Consider the following 19,580-nt stretch of genomic DNA (forward strand, 5'->3'; position numbering starts at 1 on the left):
ATTTTTATAGGTCCACCTGGCTATAGAAACATTCTTTTCAGTGCCTGTTGATTAGCCATCTTTAATAATCTCATGTATTAGCAGATGGGTGATATGCTAGCTTGGAATTACATGTCCCGTTTTGACAAAGCATCCAGGTATCAATATCACTCAGTGCATTTTTTTATTCCTCCTCTACTAGAAAGTGTAAATTTGCCTAATTGTCTTCAGTAACCTTTGTTGAAGTCATTCCTATAAAAATCTGGTACTTTCCCTTTCTCTTCCCTCCTCCCTCAGCTCTCTAAACTCTGGTGCAGGGACAGAACAATCTGTCTTCCAGAATGACTCTTACAAGATCACTGAGGGTTTTTTTTTTCCCCCTCTCTCTCTTCTCCTTTTCCAATAGGTTTTATTATCCTTGTTCCTTGAGTTAGTGTGAAGTGAACAGCCAGAAAATGGGGGGAAGCCTTGACCAGTTAGCCTTAAACTCTTGGCTGCATTCCTAATTCAGAGATGAATGATGGCGTTCTGTGGCTCAGATGAGGACGAGCTGTGTCCGTTCAAGACACACCACAGCAGATGATGGATCGTTCCTGTCCTTTTGCTAAATAGTTTAGAGGCACGTTCCCATTTCCCGTTTCCCATTGACAATGTTCAAGTCTTTTAACTTTCTGACGTGACACCCCACCCCCCGCCTCCTGTGTAGAAGTACAAGGATTAAATGATTAAGGAATCAGTCCCTGTGAAGTACTTTGAAGGACGGATATAAAGTGTAATCATATGCTCCTTGGGACCTTGGCTGATTATTGCTTCATCTGAGAGGGGACCTGTCTCTGGATTGTTAGCTAAAAGCGTGGGAGTCTAATAATGGTAATAACCCACTTAACCCACCTCCTATGTACCAGGAACTGCACTCAAGGCTTTGTACAGACATTAATTCATTTACAGATGAACCAGCATGCTTAGTGTCTCTGATTTATATTTTTCAGGTTGAAAATTGGTGTCCTCATTTACCTTGGAGAGCAAAAAATCCCTACGAAGAAGCTGATCATAATTCATTGGTAAGTGATTTTGGAAACCTCTTACTAGGCTTGTGATTTGGATCGGATGCCAAGAGATTAATGTGGCATCTTCTAGAAATGTCATCTGTAATCTGAAATAGTGGTAGACGGAAGAACTTATGTCTCCAGCCCTGTGGAAATTAGGGTGACCAAATCTGTCAACCAGTTAGCATATGTGTATTTATTGAGCAATTCCCTGAGGGTTCCTAAGTGATAGACTACTGGTACGAATAGACCTGTTGCTAGACATGGAGGCACCCAGTGATGTAATAATGAGGGTGATGGTTGTAAATTTCAACCACACCTGTGTAAACACTGAATACAGACCCATGGAAGTCAGTGAGGAAGTGGTGACCTGAGGCTGCATGGGTCAGGAGAGAATGTAAAGAGAAGATGATGTTGGAGATGAATTTAAAGTGATGCATGAGTTTATACCAGGTTAAGGAGAGAAAGATGTCTCTGATGGGAAGGGAGAATGTACATGTACAGGAGGTTGATGTTTTCACGGAGTAGAGCATGGTTCAGTAGGTCAAGGCCATAGGGGTTTGAGTGAGCTGGAACACAGACGAGATTGGAAAGGCAGGTAAGGGGCTGTGAAAGACTTTGGATGCCATATTAAAAGCTCAAGTCTTGAGGGTGTGGAGAAAAAGGAACCACTACACTGTTGGTGGGAATGTAAGTTGGAGCAGCCACTGTGGAGAACACTATGGAGGTTCCTTAAAAAACAAAAAATGGTGTTATTACCATATGATCCTATGGTCCCATTCTGGACATATATCTATAGAAAAACTCTAATTCGAAAAGATACATGCACCCCAATGTTCATAGCAGCACTATTTACAATAGCCAAGACATGAAAACAACCTAAATGTTCATCGACAGATGAATGGATAAAGAAGATGGGGGGTGTTATGTACACACACACACACACACAATGGAGTTCAATTTAGCCACAAAAAAGAATGAAATAATGCCACTTGCAGCAAAATGGATGGCCCTCGAGATTCTCATACTAAGTGGAGTCAAGTCAAAGACAAATATCACGGTATCACTTGTATGTAGAATCTAAAGTGTGACACAAGTGAACTTATTTACAAAACAGACATGGAAAATAAACTTATGGTTACCAAAAGGGAAAGGGTTGGGCGGGGGGATAAATTAGGAGTTTGGGGTTATATATGCACACTACTCTGTATAAAATATATAAACAACAAGATCCTACTGTATAGCACAGGGAACTATATTCAAAATCTTGTAATAACCTATAATGGAAAAGAATCTGGAAAAGATTATATATATGAATCACTTTGCTGTACACCTGAAACTAACATAACATTGTAATTAACTATACTTCAATTTTAAAAATGGTTAACAAAAATTAAATAAATAAAAAGCCAACATTAAAAAAAAAGTGAGCTAAAAAAGGAGAAAAGTTATACTCAACTGGATCATTATTGCCTTATTCAAAATAAAAATTCAGAAAATAGGTAAGTGGCATGTTAAAAAAAAAACAAAACTCGTCTGTATCCTTTACCCTGGGCATCAGCAAATTTTTTCTGTGAAAGACCAGGTGGTGAATATTTTCATCTTTGCAGGCCATAAGGTCTCCGTTACAACTGCTCAGTTCTGACCTTGTGGCACAGGGCAGACAGACAATATGTAAATGAGTGGGTGTGGGTGTGGCTGTGTTCTGATAAAACTTTATGCACAAAAACAGACAGGGAGGAGGATTTGGCCCAAAAGCCAGTATTTGCTGAGCCCTGCTTAGCTCATGGGATTCTTAGGAAATTGTTGGATCAAGGTGATGTCAGATGAGTGTTGAGAATGAATTATGGTGACTGCTGAAAGATGGATGCAGCCTATTTTAGATGTTACATGAAAAAAAATACTAGTGTTTTTATTTTTCTCTGCTATTTGAATTGTTGGTTGTATCCCACTATTTTAGAAGAATATTCTTCCTGGCTTTTAAGTTATTCTGATAGGAATTTTAAATTCTTTTCAGCTATGGTAGGAAAATGATACTCTTGGCTTTTAAATTCCTTAGCCAAATAATCAACTTTAGTTTGTTGGGACTGGGACAAAATTAGAGGGTGAGTGTTTATTTCCCTACTTGACTTTGTGGACAGAATGAGGGTTTTTGGCAACCTGTACAATGGCAGGTAGCCTGTTAAGAACTGACTTCAGTTTTCCCAAGGAGTCTGCTACCCTGCAGTAGATCCTAGAGGCCGATAAATTTGGGTGCAGAGAATTTCAAGGTACGTCAAGCATATTCACTGAAAAACAGACGTTTTAACATAGCTCAGGGCTTTGCAATGTCTGTGCTGCCTTTTTCAACTTCTAATTTTTTAATGATGTCCCTTATAGAAGATCAGCAGTGAGGGGCCTTTGCTTCAATTTGCAATCCTGGGACCTTTAAGCAAAGCTGTTCAGCAAAGGCGTTTGAAGTCCTGTCTTTAATTGACTCTCTCTTTCAAGTTTTCAACTGTCACATCATGAAAACCATTATGCTTTCGAGGCTTCTCTTCTATTCATTTTTTATTGCATGTCTGTTTCTAGGCAGAAATTCGTACGGATTTTAATATTCTCTACAGTATGATGAAAAAGCATGAAGAATTCCGGTGGATGAGACTCCGGATCCGGCGAATGGCTGATGCGTGGATCCAAGCAATCAAGTCCCTGGCAGAAAAGCAGAATCTTGAAAAGAGAAAGCGGAAGAAAGTGAGTTTCTGATGAATTCACTTCAGTTAGATGCCAGTTTTCTTTAAAGTTTGATTTTGCGCAGAAACCAGGCTAAGAGAAATGGCATGCCTCAGATGATACTCCCTCAGGGTGAACCTGCTCAGTCTCTTGGACAGACATTTTTGGGCTTTCCTTTCCCTGATTACAGTAATCTTACTTAGCAGGGCCTGGCACACATGTTTCTTGGGTGAAGCCAAGCAGGATATCTGTCTGTAAGATTTTCCTTTGAACAACCTGACTATCTCTCTCAGTGGCATCAGGAAATTTAATTCTCTTTACTTCCCCTGAATACAGCCTTCTAACACTTCCTGTTACAACATCATGACAATTGTGTATTTTTGGTATTTGTCAATTCTGGGACTGGAGAAACTAACGGGTGAGTTCTGCTGCTGCTCTGTTTGGTTGGTGCTCCTTCCTACGTTCCTGAGAGAGAGAGATACTGTAAATTAAAGCCAACCTGTTTTGAAATTCATGAGGAGACGCTTGGAAAACCTCTAGAATATCCCTGAGCATGGAAGATCTTATACCTTATTATACAGGAAGCAGCTGTGACTTTAGATTAATGGTTCTGTTGAAGAATAACTGAGCAAAGTAAACAGTCTGTTCCCATATCTAAAAATAAATGAAACATGAGTTTGGTATTCCTAGTTAAACTAATATGACATCCTTGGGGGGAAAAATACAGATACACTCGCAGAACCCAAGTCATAGTTCGATGAGTCCGTTTTGCTTAGATCCCTTGAGTTTATGACACAGTAGGACCAGACATCCTGGTACTAAATAGTCCTCTAAGAAAGAGTATGTAGTCATAGATCCAGATGGGCTGTAAAAATAAATAAAGAGTATTTCTATATAATCCTGTGAGGTAATCTCCAGGATATATTGTTAGGTGGAGAATAGTGAACATTATTTTTAAAGAGAAGAAGGGTTTATATATCTCTATTACCTGCATGTATACCTATGGATATATACATATACACACATATATAATGAATATGTAATATACATAAGTGCTTTTTGCTCAGATTTTTTTAAACGGAAGGGCAACCATAAAATGCAAAATAAAGGAGATGGATGGATGGTGGTGGTGGCTATGCAACAATGAGAATGTGCTTAATACCACTGAACCATACCCTTAAAGATGGTTAAAATGGTAAAGAATGTTTTACCACAGTAAAAAAAAAAAAAAAAAAAAAAAAAAAAGGTCAAAGAAGGGAAAGGAGGAAATAGTGGAGATACAATGTCTAGTATTTGCTTCAAGATAAGCTAGAGGAGTTGGGAGAAGATGAGGGGTGTACATTAAATCAGATTTATCATGAGTTAATAATTGTTGAAGTTAATAATAATTGCTGAGTATATCGGAATTGCCTGCATTGTCATGTCTGCTTCTGTTAGTGTTTGAAAATTCCCATGTTAAAAGCTTAAAAGTATTCCAGCAGTGGAAAAAAAGCTCAGTATTGTTAAAGGATACTTTATTGTCCTCGTTTACACTCTGATTTTCCAAATGCATCCCGCTTTTTAAAAGCAGGATTATCTGTCCCTATCTTATGCTCAGAGGCATTACTGAATGCAGTAATGACTCTATTTCTCTAAAACAACAGTGAAAAGTCATTTCCTGCCTTTCTTTGTGCCTTTGAGAAAAATTATTTACCCCATGTTGAGATTTCATTAGAACGTAAAGAGGACTTTGGAATTGGTTGATCACTTGGTGTGTTACGGAGTTTGCACTTGGTCCAGAGTGAGTCAGTATGTGCCTCTTCTTTGTTTTTTTCCCAGGTCCTTGTTCACCTGGGACTCCTGACTAAGGAATCTGGATTTAAGATCGCAGAGACCGCTTTCAGTGGTGGCCCTCTTGGTGAATTAGTTCAGTGGAGTGATTTAATTACATCTCTGTACTTACTGGGCCATGACATTAGGATTTCAGCTTCGCTGGCAGAGCTCAAGGAGTAAGGAGATTACTTTTCAATTTTAAAATCAGAATACAAGAAAGAAATTGTAAACTCTTAAAGCCTTCTATTAGTGTGTAATTTCTTGTGGAGGAAAATGAAAGTGATAATTCACTAAACAGGAGATAAGAAGATTATTTTCCGGAGCTAAATACATACACTGTGAAAAGGATAATATGTTTTCATTGTCGCTGCGGGCTCCAGAGGCTTCAGCAATGAATGTCAGAAAATTCTAACTAAGGAGCTTATTCTTTGCTGTTACAGGTGCTTCCAACATCTGCAGCACACATTATTGACTTTCCTAATTCCCTGTCTCTTGCTGAAATTCATGCCATTCCCTCCTCAACGTCACGCTTTCTAAATCTTCAAACAGGGCAGGTTCCTGTTGGTAATTTAATTTGGTTAGAATGAGTTTCTCAGAAGCCCTGATCCAACCCTTTTTCAATTAGCCAGACTTCAACTCTGAGTCTGTTAACTCTACCTAGGTTTTCTGTTTCACTGGAATTTGCTTTCTAGTTCAAGCCCTCTCTTAATCCCTTTGAGATGGACACGGCTGGCTAAGCAGAAATGTTTAGAGCCCCTTCACTCCTTTTTGGATAATCGCCCAACAGCCAAGTTAGCACGTTACAATATGTCAGCCGTTCCGAAAGAAATCGCTTGAGTGAACCAACATTCTGGAGGTGGAAAAGGTGTGAAGACATTACGTGTCCTGCCCTGCTGCTACTTTATTTTCCAAGATACTGATACCCAGAGAGGTCACTTACACGAGGTCCAAGGTCAACACTTGATGAGAGGCAGTTTTGAGATGAAAGCAATGGTCTCAGTAAGATAATGTCAGCTGTCATTTGTTAAATGAGTTCCATCCTGGAACCCATGGTTCCATGACTGGGACCGTGAGACAGGCTGTAGTTACAGCAGTGGTATCACCGGTGGCGACAACCATAACATTGCTGACGCCTATTAATATTGCTGGCATTGGTGGAGCACTTCCCGCACAACAGATACTGAGTGCTTTATGCGTTTTGCCTTATTTAGTCCTTAGTGCAAACCTGGAAGTGGGTGCTGTTGCTCTCTGCTTTCTAAAGAGGGGGAAACTGAGGCTCAAACCAACAATGAGTTCATCAATGTCCCGTGGAGAATAGGTGGAATAGCTGGGATTTCAGCCCTCTGTCCCCCTGCCTTCAAACCCTGAGCTCCTGACCTCTGAACTCCAGTGCTCCTTTCAGAGCTGGATAAACCTGAGTCTGCCGAGCCCCTCCTCACCACTCTTGTCCCTTTCACAGCTGCCTCCCCTTGCCTTCCTCCTGCTTCCTTTCAGACTCGCTGGGGACACAACCAATGAAGTGGGTGCCTTCACACATCTAGCTGTCACTCCTTCAGAGCTTTCTGTGGGCTAGTTCTTGGTGTGGGACATACAGAGATGACCTGCGTGTGGCCAAAGAGACACCCTTCTTTTGATGGTCACAACTAATACATTGAGTAATTATGAGACCCACTACCGGGTGATTAGTACCAGCTGAAGTGTGGATGCGAGGATGTCAGCACAGGGAGTGCAGAGTACTGTGTGACTCCTGCTCACCACTGTGTGCTGAGCACCTAGAACAGTGCCTGGTGCCCAGTAGGTGCTTATAATTACTTATTGAACAGATGGGTGGAAGGATGAATGACTGACTGGGTAATGGAGAAATGGGGTGCTCCCACAGCTATGGGAGCACCCCATTTCTCCAGGGTCAAGTGCTCTCTAAGGAGGTCTGAAAGGTGTACTAGGGATCTACCAGACCAAGGCTTAATTTGCTGGTCAAGAAGATTTCTGGAGGTCTCGGAGCACTGGTGACAGGGCCAGATGTGTTTTATTTGAGTAGAAAATTGTGAAAACCCCATGGAGCGGTGGTTCCCAAACATGCCTACACGTTAAAAATCACCTGGGGATCTTTTCAGACTCCCAAAGCCCAGACCATCTCCCAGACTAAATCACAACCTTTGGGGGTAGGGCACCAGTGTAAGTATCTTTTGATCCTCCCAGGTAATTCCAAAGTACAGACAGACTTGGGAACCACTGAATACAGGTGGACCGTACAGTCAGCCAACTATGGCTCTGCCAACCACACCCAGTCCTCTGCCTGCTTTTGTTAATCATGTTTCATGGGCCCACCGGCACACCCATTGTGTACTGACTGACTGCTTTCCTTCCATAAGAGCGAATTTAGATAGTTGTGATGGGGAAGGTGTGGCCTGCAAAGATGAAAGTGTTTGCTGCCGGGTCCTTTACAGAAAACAATTTTCAAGTTCTTGGGAAGAAGTTGGTTATATGGTTATATTGGTTATTGGCCCTTTCAGAGAAGCCCAGAGGAAAGAAGGCTGCCTGGAGCAGCGTCAGTCTGGAGCTATAGGGCCGAGTCCTGCTTACGATCTAGTCCTTTGCAGTCGGGTGTCCATAACTGGTGAAGGACTTTTAGGTGTGAGCAGGGATAAGAGGCATCGGCGATGACCGATTTCTGGGTGAATGGCAGGATGGTTAGCAGGTTTTTGCCCCAACATATGAAGTTGTATGATCAGGTATGCTGGCTCTGAGTGCAGGCATGGGTATGGGTGTACGGGTGGGTGGGTTTGTATAGGTGGATGGATGGAAGGAGGGGTAATCAGAAGGTTTAAACCACGATGCCAGTTCTGCAGTACAGTCTAGGCAGAAGGAAGAATTTGACATAAAAGAAAAAATTAGAAAACAGTACAAGACAGTATAGAGGTGGGGAAGGATAAATTGGAAGTTTGGGATTGGCAGATACACACTAATATATATAAAATAGATAAACAGGATCCCATTGTATAGCACAATGAACTGTACTGAATACCTGGTAATGGCCTATAATGAAAAAGAATATGAAAGGAATATATATATGCATAATTGAATCACTATGCTGTACACCAGAAATTAACACAATATTGTAAACCGACTATACTTCAATAAAAAAAAATATTTTTTAAAGACAGTATCAAAAGCAGTTTATATTGTAGAGGCTGGAAATAGAAGGCATTTAGAAGGTCAGTAAGGGCTGGAGTAAGAAGAACAGGCTCTTTGCGAGAAACTAAGTCACTGGGTGTCTAGTATACTTAGGGATACTTTCTGTTCAGTACCTCACTTAGCCACCTGAAGAATTCCTGAGAGGTTGCTGTATCCAACCTTGTTGTGTGTGGATGGTTTTTGTTTTTGATGAGGAAAGATTCAGAGAGATTAAGCAACTTGTCTAAGATCTCACAGCTGCTAGATAGTGGAGTGTGGTTTAATTAGTCTGGAAAATGGTCTGGGCTTTGGGAGTCTGAATAGATCCCCATGTGGTTCCAATGTGCAAGCATGTTTGGGAACCACCACTTCATGTGGCTTCCACAGTTGTCTACTTAAACACATCCGGTCCTGTCATCAGTGCTTAAATAACTCCATAATCTTCTTGACCAGCAAATTAAGTGGAGACAGATTCAGACTGATTTTTCTTGGCTTCGAAGGCTATGTTTGTACACCACTATTGGCTTTTGCAAGAATCAGAATCAGGACTCTGGGTGGACCTGATGAGGGGGCAGAATTGGGGTACCCAGCAGACGGGGGACGACCATGCCATCCTCCCTGATGAGGATTCTTGGGATGTTTATTTGCCTGTTAAAGTTGCTGAGTGTAGTACCTTGCAGTAAATTGTTTTTCTTTTTTCTCTTTTCTTTCCTCTGTCTAGAATAATGAAGAAGGTTGTAGGAAACCGGTCTGGCTGCCCAACTGTAGGAGACAGAATCGTTGAGCTAATTTATATTGATATTGTTGGACTCGCTCAATTCAAGAAAACTCTTGGACCATCCTGGGTTCATTACCAGTAAGTGCTCCATACTGCTCTTAAGTTTTTAGGTTGTTTTTTTTTTTTTTTTTTAACAAGGGTTAACTAATTGCCAATAGAAAAAGCTTATCAAATATTATCTTTTGAACTGTGTAGTGTGTGTTTTTCATTCCTAATTGAGGTTCGGATTCTCCATAGTGCCTTTTACTTTCAAGCACTATTCATTATTTTTATTGATTTCTTTTTACAAACAAAACAAGTGTCTAACCTCCTCTTTCACCTTCCCTAATACTTAGCATTCCTCTCTCTCACCAATCTGCCTGCACCAATCTCATCTGTTTAATCAAACGATTTTGATCAAATATGGACAATGTCATTTCTTATGTTCTTTAGTTTGAGATGATGACTCATTGCTCTGTGTCTTACCCCCATCAGTCTTCTTGTTGTTCTTGGAAGAGAAAGCTGGGTGTAGCTTGTCTGCATTCTGAGGTCTTACATTTTTTAAGATAAGCCTTATGCTTAGTGGGACCAAACTACATGTGTTATTCTGTGCACAGTTTTTATTATTTAGTAGAAGAGCTCACTGTTTCCCTGAGTGTGGGGTTAGTACCATGATTTAGTATTTGAGACAGTTTTATATGGACCATAAGCATGACACTAAATAACACTGAACTATATAATGAAGTTTATTAATTTTTCAAATTTCTTTCAATCTCTCTGAGAAAGGCTTAGTTTGCTGCTAGATCTCCAACACTACTTTTAACACTTGCATGCGTTTTTAACAAGGTGAGAGTAGCTGTAAGCCAGCATTCAGCAGGCAAAAAATACAAGTGTCTAGTCTGAGTTTAGTAATTCTTATTAAAGAAGAGTGATATGGAGGATTGATCAAGATGTTGGAGTAGGAGGATGTGGAACTCACCTCCCTCCCTGTCCACTCCCCCCAGTACATCTACATGTGGAACAATTCTCACTGAAAACTAATGGAAAATGAGCAGAAAGACTCCTGTACAACCAAGGCTGTAAGAAAGATCCACAGGTAATCCGGTAGAAAGGGAAGAAAAGGGATCGGGTCAGGACCTGTGCCCCTGGGAAGGGACTCAGAGGAAAAGGGAGATTGCACAAGCTGAGACCTGCGCGGGGGAATGAGTGGTGAGAGCCATAGATTGGGCGCCTGAGTCCTGGGGCCCTATACTGGGGAGACGAGCCCCCTTGGAGGTTAGAGGACCACTGGAACTAATGGGAGGACTGTGGGAAGCCTGGACTCTGCTTGTGAAGAGCATGTGTGCACTGTCCTGCCCTTGCGGCAGGGCAGAGAGGACAGATATAGGTTTCCTGCGAACACTCAAGCCCCACTTACTCTGTATCATAACACGGCACTGGATCTGAGGTGGCTATGACCAGAGACAGAACGCCCCACCGTGGGACACAGAGGCGACCTGGTCCCAGGGTGGAGCCTAGGTGGGGCAGCCACAGCCGTTTTTGGGGCTTCCTCAAGCAGTGCAACAGAAGCAGCCCAGACTGCTGATGGTGGCGGCTCCACCACAGCTCACCCCGATACATGCTAAGAGGATGTGTGGGTTCCACCTGCCACAGCAAGGCAAGGACAGAGGATAGTGAGGCCAGTGAAAGGCTGTGAGGGACAAAAGGTACTTGGACCTGAGGCTGCATCTGAGCGGAGTGAGGAAAACAATTGCTGATGCCTGCACAGGCAGCCTGTCAAAGACATATGGGAGTTGGACTTAATAGCTATCTACAGGACATCGCATCCAAAAACAGCAGAATACACATTCTTTTCAAGTGTACATGAAATATTGTCCAGGATAAATCTCATGCTAGGCCACAAAACAAGTCTCAACAAATTTAAGAAGATAGAAATTATATCAAGCATTTTTTCCAACCCCAACGATAGGAAACATGAAATCAATTGCAGAAAGAAAAATGGGAAAAGAACAAATGCATGGAGACTAAACAAAATGCTACTAAAAGAAGCCAATGGACCAAAGAGGAAATCAGAAGATACCTTGAGACGAATGAAAATGAAAACACAACTCTCCAAAATGTATGGGATGCAGCAAAAGCAGTTCTAAAAGGGAAGTTTATAGTGATACAGGCCTTCCTCAAAAAATAAGAAAATTCTCAAACAGCATAACCTACCACCTAAAGGAATTAGACAAAGAAGAACAAAGCCGAAAGTCAGCAGAAGGAAGGAAATAATAAATATCAGAGAGGAAATAAATAAAATAGAGACCACAAAAAATACTCATTAGGAAAGATGAATGAAGCCAAGAGCTGGCTTTTTGAAAAGGTAAACAAAATTGATAAACTTTTATCATAGCCAGGCTCACCAAGAGAGGACCCAGACAAACAAAATAAGAAATGAAAGAGGAGAAATAACAACCAGTACCACAAAGATAGAAAAAAATCCCGAGAGAGTACTACAAACAATTATATACCAACAAACTGGACAACCGACAAGAAATGAACAAATTTCTAGAAACATACAACCTGGCAAGACTGAATCAAGAAGAAGCAGACCATCTGAACAGATCGATCACTGATAGTGAAACTGAATTTGTAATTAAAAAAAAAAAAAAAAAAAAAAAAAACCTCCCAGCAAACAAAAGTCCAGGACCAGATGGCCTCACAGGGAAATTCTACCAAACATATAAAGAAGAGCTAATACTTATCCTTCTCAAACTATTTCAAAAAATTGAAGAGGAGGGAACACTCCCAAATTCATTCTACGAGGCCACCATTACCCTGATACCAAAACCAAAGACACTACAAAAAAAGAATATACTACAGGCCGATATTTTTGATAAGCATAGATGCAAAAATCCTCAACAATATATTAGCAAACTGAATCCAACAATATATAATAAGGATCATACAAAGAATGATCAGGCGGGATTTATTCCAGGGATGCAAGGATGTTTCAACATTAGCCTCTCACTCAATGTGATATACCACATTAACAGAAGGAAAGATAAAAATCACATGATCATCTCGACAGATGCAGAAAAAGCACTTGATAAAACTCAACATCCATTCATGATAAAAAAAAAACTCATAAAAATGGTTACAGATGGAACATCTCAACATAATAGAGGTCATTTATAGAAAACACACAGCTAACATCATACTCAACAGAGAAAGAGTGTTTCCTCTAAATTCTAATACAAGACAAGAATATCCCTTCTCGCCACTTCTATTTAACATAGTATTGGGAGTCCTAGGCACAGAAGTTAGACAAGAAGAAGAAATAAAAAGCATCCAGATTGGAAGGAACGAGGTAAAACTCACTATTTACAAATGGCATGGTATTTTATATAGAAAAACCTAGTATCTCCACCAAAAAGCTATTAGAACTAATAAATGAATTCAGCAAAGTGGCTGGATACAAGATTAATGCACAGAAATCTGTTGCTTTTCTATATCTAATAATGAACTATCAGAAAGAGAAAGTAAAAAAAAAATTTCATTTAAAATCGCTTCAAAAAGTATAAAATACAAAGGAATAAACTTTGCCAAGAAAGTGAAAAACTTATATTCTGAAAACTATAAAACATTGATAAAGGAAATTAAAGATGACACAAAGAAAGATATCCCAACCTCTTGGATTAGAAGAATTACTATTTTTAACATGGCCATACTGCCCAAAGCAATCTACAGATGTAATGCAATCCCTATCAAAATACCTATAACATTTTTCACGGAATGAGAACAAATAACCCTAAAATTTGTATGGAACCACAGAAGACCCTGAATTGCCAAAGCAATCTTGAGGAAAAGAACAAAGCTGGAGAGATTTCATTTCTTGACTTCAACCTATACTGCAAAGCTACAGTAACCCAAAAAGCATGGTACAGGCACAGAAACAGACTCACAGATCAATGAAACAGAATAGAGAGACCGGAAATAATACACATATTTACGGTTAGTTAATCTTCAACAAAGGAGGCAAGAATATACAATGGAGAAAAGTTTCTTAAATAAGTAGTACTGAGAAAACTGGAAAGCTCCTTGCAAAAGAGTGAGATTAGAACATTTCCTCACACCATATACAACAATAAACTCAATGTATTGAAGAACTAAATGTAAGACCTGAAATCATTAAAGTCCTAGAAGAGTACAAAGGGAGAGTACTCCTTGACGTATATTGTAGCAATATGTTTTTGGATTTGTCTCCTAAAATAAAAGAAATAAAAGCAAAAATAAACAAATGGGATTTATTTAAACTTTAAAGCTTTTTCAGAGCTCATTTTCAGCAAAACAGAAAAAAACAACCTACTGGATGAGAGAAAATATTTGTAATTGATAAGACCAACAAGGGGTTAATATCCAAAATATGTAAACAGCTGATTCAACTCAGTATCAAGAAAACAACCCAATCACAAAAATGGGCAGAGGACCTGAATAGACATTTTTCCAAAGAAGACATACAGATGACTAACAGGCACATGAAAAGATAGTCAACATCAGTAATTATTAAAGAAATGCAAATCAAAACCACATGAGGTATCAACTCATATCTGTCAGAATGGCTGTCATCAAAAAGTCTACAAGAAACAAATGTTGGTGAAGATGCAGGGAGAGGGCACGCTGGTACACTATGGATGGAAGTGTAAATTAGTGCAGCCACTCTGAAAACAGTACAGAAGTTCCTTTAAAAAACTAAAAATAGAACAATCCTTTGACCCAGCAATTACACTCCTGGGTATATATCCAGAAAAATTGAAAACACTAGTTCAAAAAGACGCATGCACCCCAATGTTCATAGCAGCACTGTTTACAATAGCCAAGACATGGAAACAACCCAAGTGTCCGTCAACAGACGAATTATTAAAGTAGTCTGTGTATATGCACACAACATAATACTACTCTGCCATAAAGAGGAATGAAATGCTGCCATTGCAGCAATGTGGTTGGACCTAGAGGATATTATGGTTATTGAAATAGAAAGGCAAATACTGTACGATATCACTTATATGTAGAACCTAAAAAATAAAGTGAATGTATACAGCAAAGCAGAAACAGACTCACAGATACAGAAAGCAAACTAGTGGTTACCAGTGGGGAGCGGGAAAGGAACATGGGGCAAGATAGAGGTATGGGATTAAGAGACACAGACTATGTATAAAATAGATAAGCAACAAGGATATATTGTACAGCACAGGGAACTATAGCCATAATTTGGTAGTAACTTTTAATGGTATATAATCTTAAAAAAAAAAAAAACCAAATCACCAAAAAAGGAAGAAGAATAATACAAGTTTGTTGTCTTCCATTAATTTAATACTGCCTTTTATTTATGGTCTATAAAGTTTCCAATCAATTTTAAAAGGTGAGTAAATTTAAATAAATGTCACGCTTGATAGTGTCAGTGGTGCATGAATTTGGGTAAAAGTCATGAAATTAGTACCAGCTTTACTATCTGATAGTAAATGTTGACCTACAGTTTGAACCCACTTCCTCAGAGAACACTGAAATCTTTCAATTAGTGCAAATTGGAAATCCCTTTGTGTGTTTCTCTTCTCTTGTTATTCTGTAAAGAGATGTTTTGCTGTGTTCTGTAACTTAACTAATAAATGAATCCTTAATGGCATGAGCTAGGTTTCTCCATTTCAGGTTAGTTTGTCGTTTCATATTATTTAATCACCAACAGTATGTCAAACTGGAAGCTCTTTAGGGTTGAAAGAAATAAAAATTCAAAATATTGAGTACCTTCTCAAATACAGAGAGGACAAAACCACCTGTTGTAGAATTTCTTTGCAGGGGCAATGTCTTTCTTTCCAGGAGCAATCATCTTCTCACTGGGCAGTGAAATGCTCCTGGGCAGAGGACAGGGATTCACTGAGAAGAGACTGCACTTTTCATTGCCTTGTGATGCTAAGGCTTTGACTCCAGGCCACTGCAATAAAACGAATATCACAATAAACCAAGTCACGCGAACTTTTTGGTTTCCCAGTGCATATACAAGTTATGTATTCACTATACTGTAGTCTATTACGTGTGCAACAGCATTATGTATTTTAAAAAAGCATGTCCAGGGGAGGGTGTAGCTTAGTGGTAGTGTGTGTGTGCTTAGCATGCACGAGGTCCTGGGTTCAATCTCCATTAAAAAAATAAATAAATAAGTAAACCTAATTACCCACCTTCCCCCCAAAAAACCTAAAAAATAAAATACAACAAACAAAAAAAATTTAAATAATAGGAGCACCTAGGTACATACAAGAATTACTACTGAGATAAAGGGAGATATTGATGGGAATACAATCATAGTTGGAGATTTTAACACTGCATTAACATCACTAGACAGATCTTCCAGACAGAAAATAAACAAGGCAACAGAGAAATTAAATACTACAATAGAAAAACTAGATTTGGTGGATATTTTCAGAGCATTACACCCCCCAAAAATAGGATATACATTCTTTTCAAGTGCACATGGAACATTTTCCAGGATCGATCATGTACTTGGGCACAAAAGAAACCTCAACAATTTTAAGAAGATAGAAATTATCTCAAGCATCTTTACTGACCACAATGCCATGAAACTGGAAATCAACAACAGAGAAACAAAGGAGAAAAAAAGGAAAGCATGGAGATTAAACAATATGTTATTGAAAAAAACAATGGATCAATGAGGAAATCAAAGCTGAAATTAAAAAATACCTTGAGACAAATGATAATGAAAGCACAACCACTCAAAACCTATGGGACACAGCAAAGGCAGTGCTAAGAGGGAAGTTTATAGCGATACAGGCCTTCCTCAAAAAAGAAGAACAATCTCAAATAAACAATTTAACCCACCACCTGAATGCATTAGAAAAAGAAGAACAAAAAGCCCCAAAAAGCAGAAGAAGGAAGGAAATAATAAAGATCAGAGAGGAATTAAATACAATAGAGATTAACAAGACTATAGAAAAAAATCAACCAAACCAAAAGCTGGTTTTTTGAAAAAGTAAATAAAATCGACAAACCTCTGGCCAAACTCACAAAGAAGAAAAAAGAGAGAGCACAAATTAGCAAAATAAGAAAGGAAAATGGAGAAATTACAACAAATAAAATAGAAATACAGAATATCATACGAGAATATTATGAAAAACTATATGGAACCAAACTGGATAACCTAGAGGAGATGGACAAGTTTCTGGAAACATACTGTCCACCAAAACTGAATCAAGAAGAATCTGAACACTTGAACAATCCGATCACTAGAAAGGAAATAGAAATAGCAATTAAAAACCTCCCTACAAATAAAAGTCCAGGACCAGACGGCTTCACCGGGGAATTCTACCAAACATACAAAGAAGAACTCATACCAGTCCTTCTCAAACTCTTCCAGACGATTGAAAAGGAGGGAATACTCCTAAACTCATTCTATGAAGCCACCATCACCCTGATACCAAAACCAGGCAAAGACACTACAAAAAAAAGAGAATTATAGGCCAATATCACTGATGAACATAGACGCCAAAATCCTCACCAAAATTTTAGCAAATAGAATCCAACAACACATAAAAAAGATTATACATCATGACCAAGTGGGGTTCATCCCAGGGACACAAGGCTGGTTCAACATATGCAAATCAATCAGTGTAATACATCACATCAACAAGAGAAAGGACAAAAACCACATGATCATCTCAATCGATGCAGAAAAAGCATTTGATAAAATTAAACACCCATTTATGATAAAAACTCGCCAAAGTGGGTATAGAGGGAACATATCTCAACATAATAAAAGCTATATATGACAAACCTACAGCCAGCATAGTACTCAACGGTGAAAAACTCAAAAGCTTCCCACTAAAATCTGGGACAAGACAAGGATGCCCACTATCACCACTCCTATTCAACATAGTCCTGGAAGTCCTAGCCACAGCAGTCAGGCAAGAGAGACAAATAAAAGGGATCCAAATTGGAAAAGAAGAGGTAAAAGTGTCATTATATGCTGATGACATGTTACTATATATAGAAAACCCTAAAAGGTCCACACAAAAGCTACTAGAGCTGATTGAAGAATTCAGCAAGGTAGCAGGTTACAAAATTAACGTTCAAAAATCAGTTGCATTTCTTTACAATAACGATAAATCAACAGAAGAAGAAAGTAAAGAAACAATCCCCTTTAAAATAGCACCCAAAGTAATAAAATATCTAGGAGTAAATCTAACCAAGGAGGTGAAAGAATTATACACAGAAAACTATAAACCACTGATGAAGGAAATTAAAGAAAACTTTAAAAAATGGAAAGATAGCCCATGCTCTTGGATTGGAAGAATCAATATTGTTAAAATGGTCACACTGCCTAAGGCAATCTACAGATTTAATGCAATCCCTATCCAATTACCCAGGACATATTTCACAGAACTAGAAAAAATCATAATAAAATTCATATGGAACCATCAAAGACCTAGAATTGCCAAAGCATTACTGAAGAGAAAGAAAGAGGCTGGAGGAATAACTCTCCCAGACTTCAGACAATACTATAGAGCTACAGTCATCAAGACAGCATGGTATTGGTACCAAAACAGACATATAGACCAATGGAACAGAATAGAGAGCCCAGAAATGAACCCACAAACTTTTGGTCAACTCATCTTTGACAAAGGAGGCAAGAATATACATTGGAATAAAGACAGTCTCTTCAGCAAATGGTGTTGGGAAAACTGGACAGCAGCATGTAAAACAATGAAGCTAGAACACTCCCTTACACCATATACAAAAATCAACTCAAAATGGATTAAAGACTTAAACATAAGACAAGATACAATAAACCTCCTAGAGGAAAACATAGGCAAAACATTATCTGACATACATTTCAAAAATTTTCTCCTAGAAGAAATAAAAGCAAGAATAAACAAATGGGACCTAATGAAACTTACAAGCTTCTGCACAGCAAAGGAAACCAGAAATAAAACAAGATGAAAACCTACAGAATGGGAGAAAATTTTTGCAAGTGAAACCGACAAAGGCTTGATCTCCAGAATATATAAGCAGCTCATACGACTCAATAAGAAAAAAATAAACAACCCAATCCAAAAATGGGCAGAAGACCTAAACAAGCAATTCTCCAAGGAAGACATACAAATGATCAAAAAGCACATGAAAAAATGCTCAATATCACTAATTATCAGAGAAATGCAAATCAAAACTACAATGAGGTATCACCTCACACCAGTCAGAATGGCCGTCATTCAAAAATCCACAAATGACAAATGCTGGAGAGGCTGTGGAGAAAGGGGAACCCTCCTACACTGCTGGTGGGAATGCAGTTTGGTGCAGCCACTATGGAAAACAGTGTAGAGATTCCTCAAAAGACTAGGAATAGACTTACCATATGACCCAGGAATCCCACTCCTGGGCTTGTATCCAGAAGGAACCCTACTTCAGGATGACACCTGCACCCCAGTGTTCATAGCAGCACTATTTACAATAGCCAAAACATGGAAATAGCCTAAATGTCCATCAACAGGTGACTGGATAAAGAAGAGGTGGTATATTTATACAATGGAATACTACTCAGCCATAAAAACTGACAACATAATGCCATTTGCAGCAACATGGATGCTCCTGGAGAATGTCATTCTAAGTGAAGTAAGCCAGAAAGAGAAAGAAAAATACCATATGAGATCGCTCATATGTGGAATCTAAAAAACAAAAACAAAAACAAACAAACAAAAACAAAGCGTAAATAAAGGACAGAAATAGACTCACAGACAGAGAATACAGACTTGTGGTTACCAGGGGGCTGGAGGGTGGGAAGGGATAGACTGGGATTTCAAAATTGTAGAATAGACTACACTGTATAGCACAGGGAAATATACACAAAATGTTATGATAACTCACAGAGAAAAAAAATGTGACAGTGTGTATATGTCCATGAATAACTGAAAAATTGTGCTGAACACTGGAATTTGACACAACATTGTAAAATGATTATAAATCAATAAAAAATGTAAAAAAAAAATTTAAATATATACATACCTTAACTTAAAAAATACTTTCACAGGCATGAAATGCACAGTGGGAATGTT

General features: G+C 38.9%; 1 protein-coding gene across 7 annotated transcripts in view; it reads left to right on the top strand.

Moving 5' to 3' along the window:
- Positions 1 to 19,580, top strand: part of MGAT5 (alpha-1,6-mannosylglycoprotein 6-beta-N-acetylglucosaminyltransferase) — a 333,558-nt gene that overhangs the window by 205,348 nt on the left and 108,630 nt on the right. For all 7 annotated transcript variants that reach the window (XM_074363551.1, XM_074363550.1, XM_074363548.1 and 4 more), the window contains 4 exons: positions 969 to 1,040; positions 3,597 to 3,758; positions 5,556 to 5,725; positions 9,445 to 9,579. In XM_074363551.1, the coding sequence (XP_074219652.1) occupies positions 969 to 1,040; positions 3,597 to 3,758; positions 5,556 to 5,725; positions 9,445 to 9,579 (539 nt within the window). The remainder of the gene's footprint in view (positions 1 to 968; positions 1,041 to 3,596; positions 3,759 to 5,555; positions 5,726 to 9,444; positions 9,580 to 19,580) is intronic.

The sequence above is a fragment of the Camelus bactrianus genome, chromosome 5, assembly GCF_048773025.1.
Source record: "Camelus bactrianus isolate YW-2024 breed Bactrian camel chromosome 5, ASM4877302v1, whole genome shotgun sequence".
Classification (NCBI taxonomy): Eukaryota; Metazoa; Chordata; class Mammalia; order Artiodactyla; family Camelidae; genus Camelus; species Camelus bactrianus.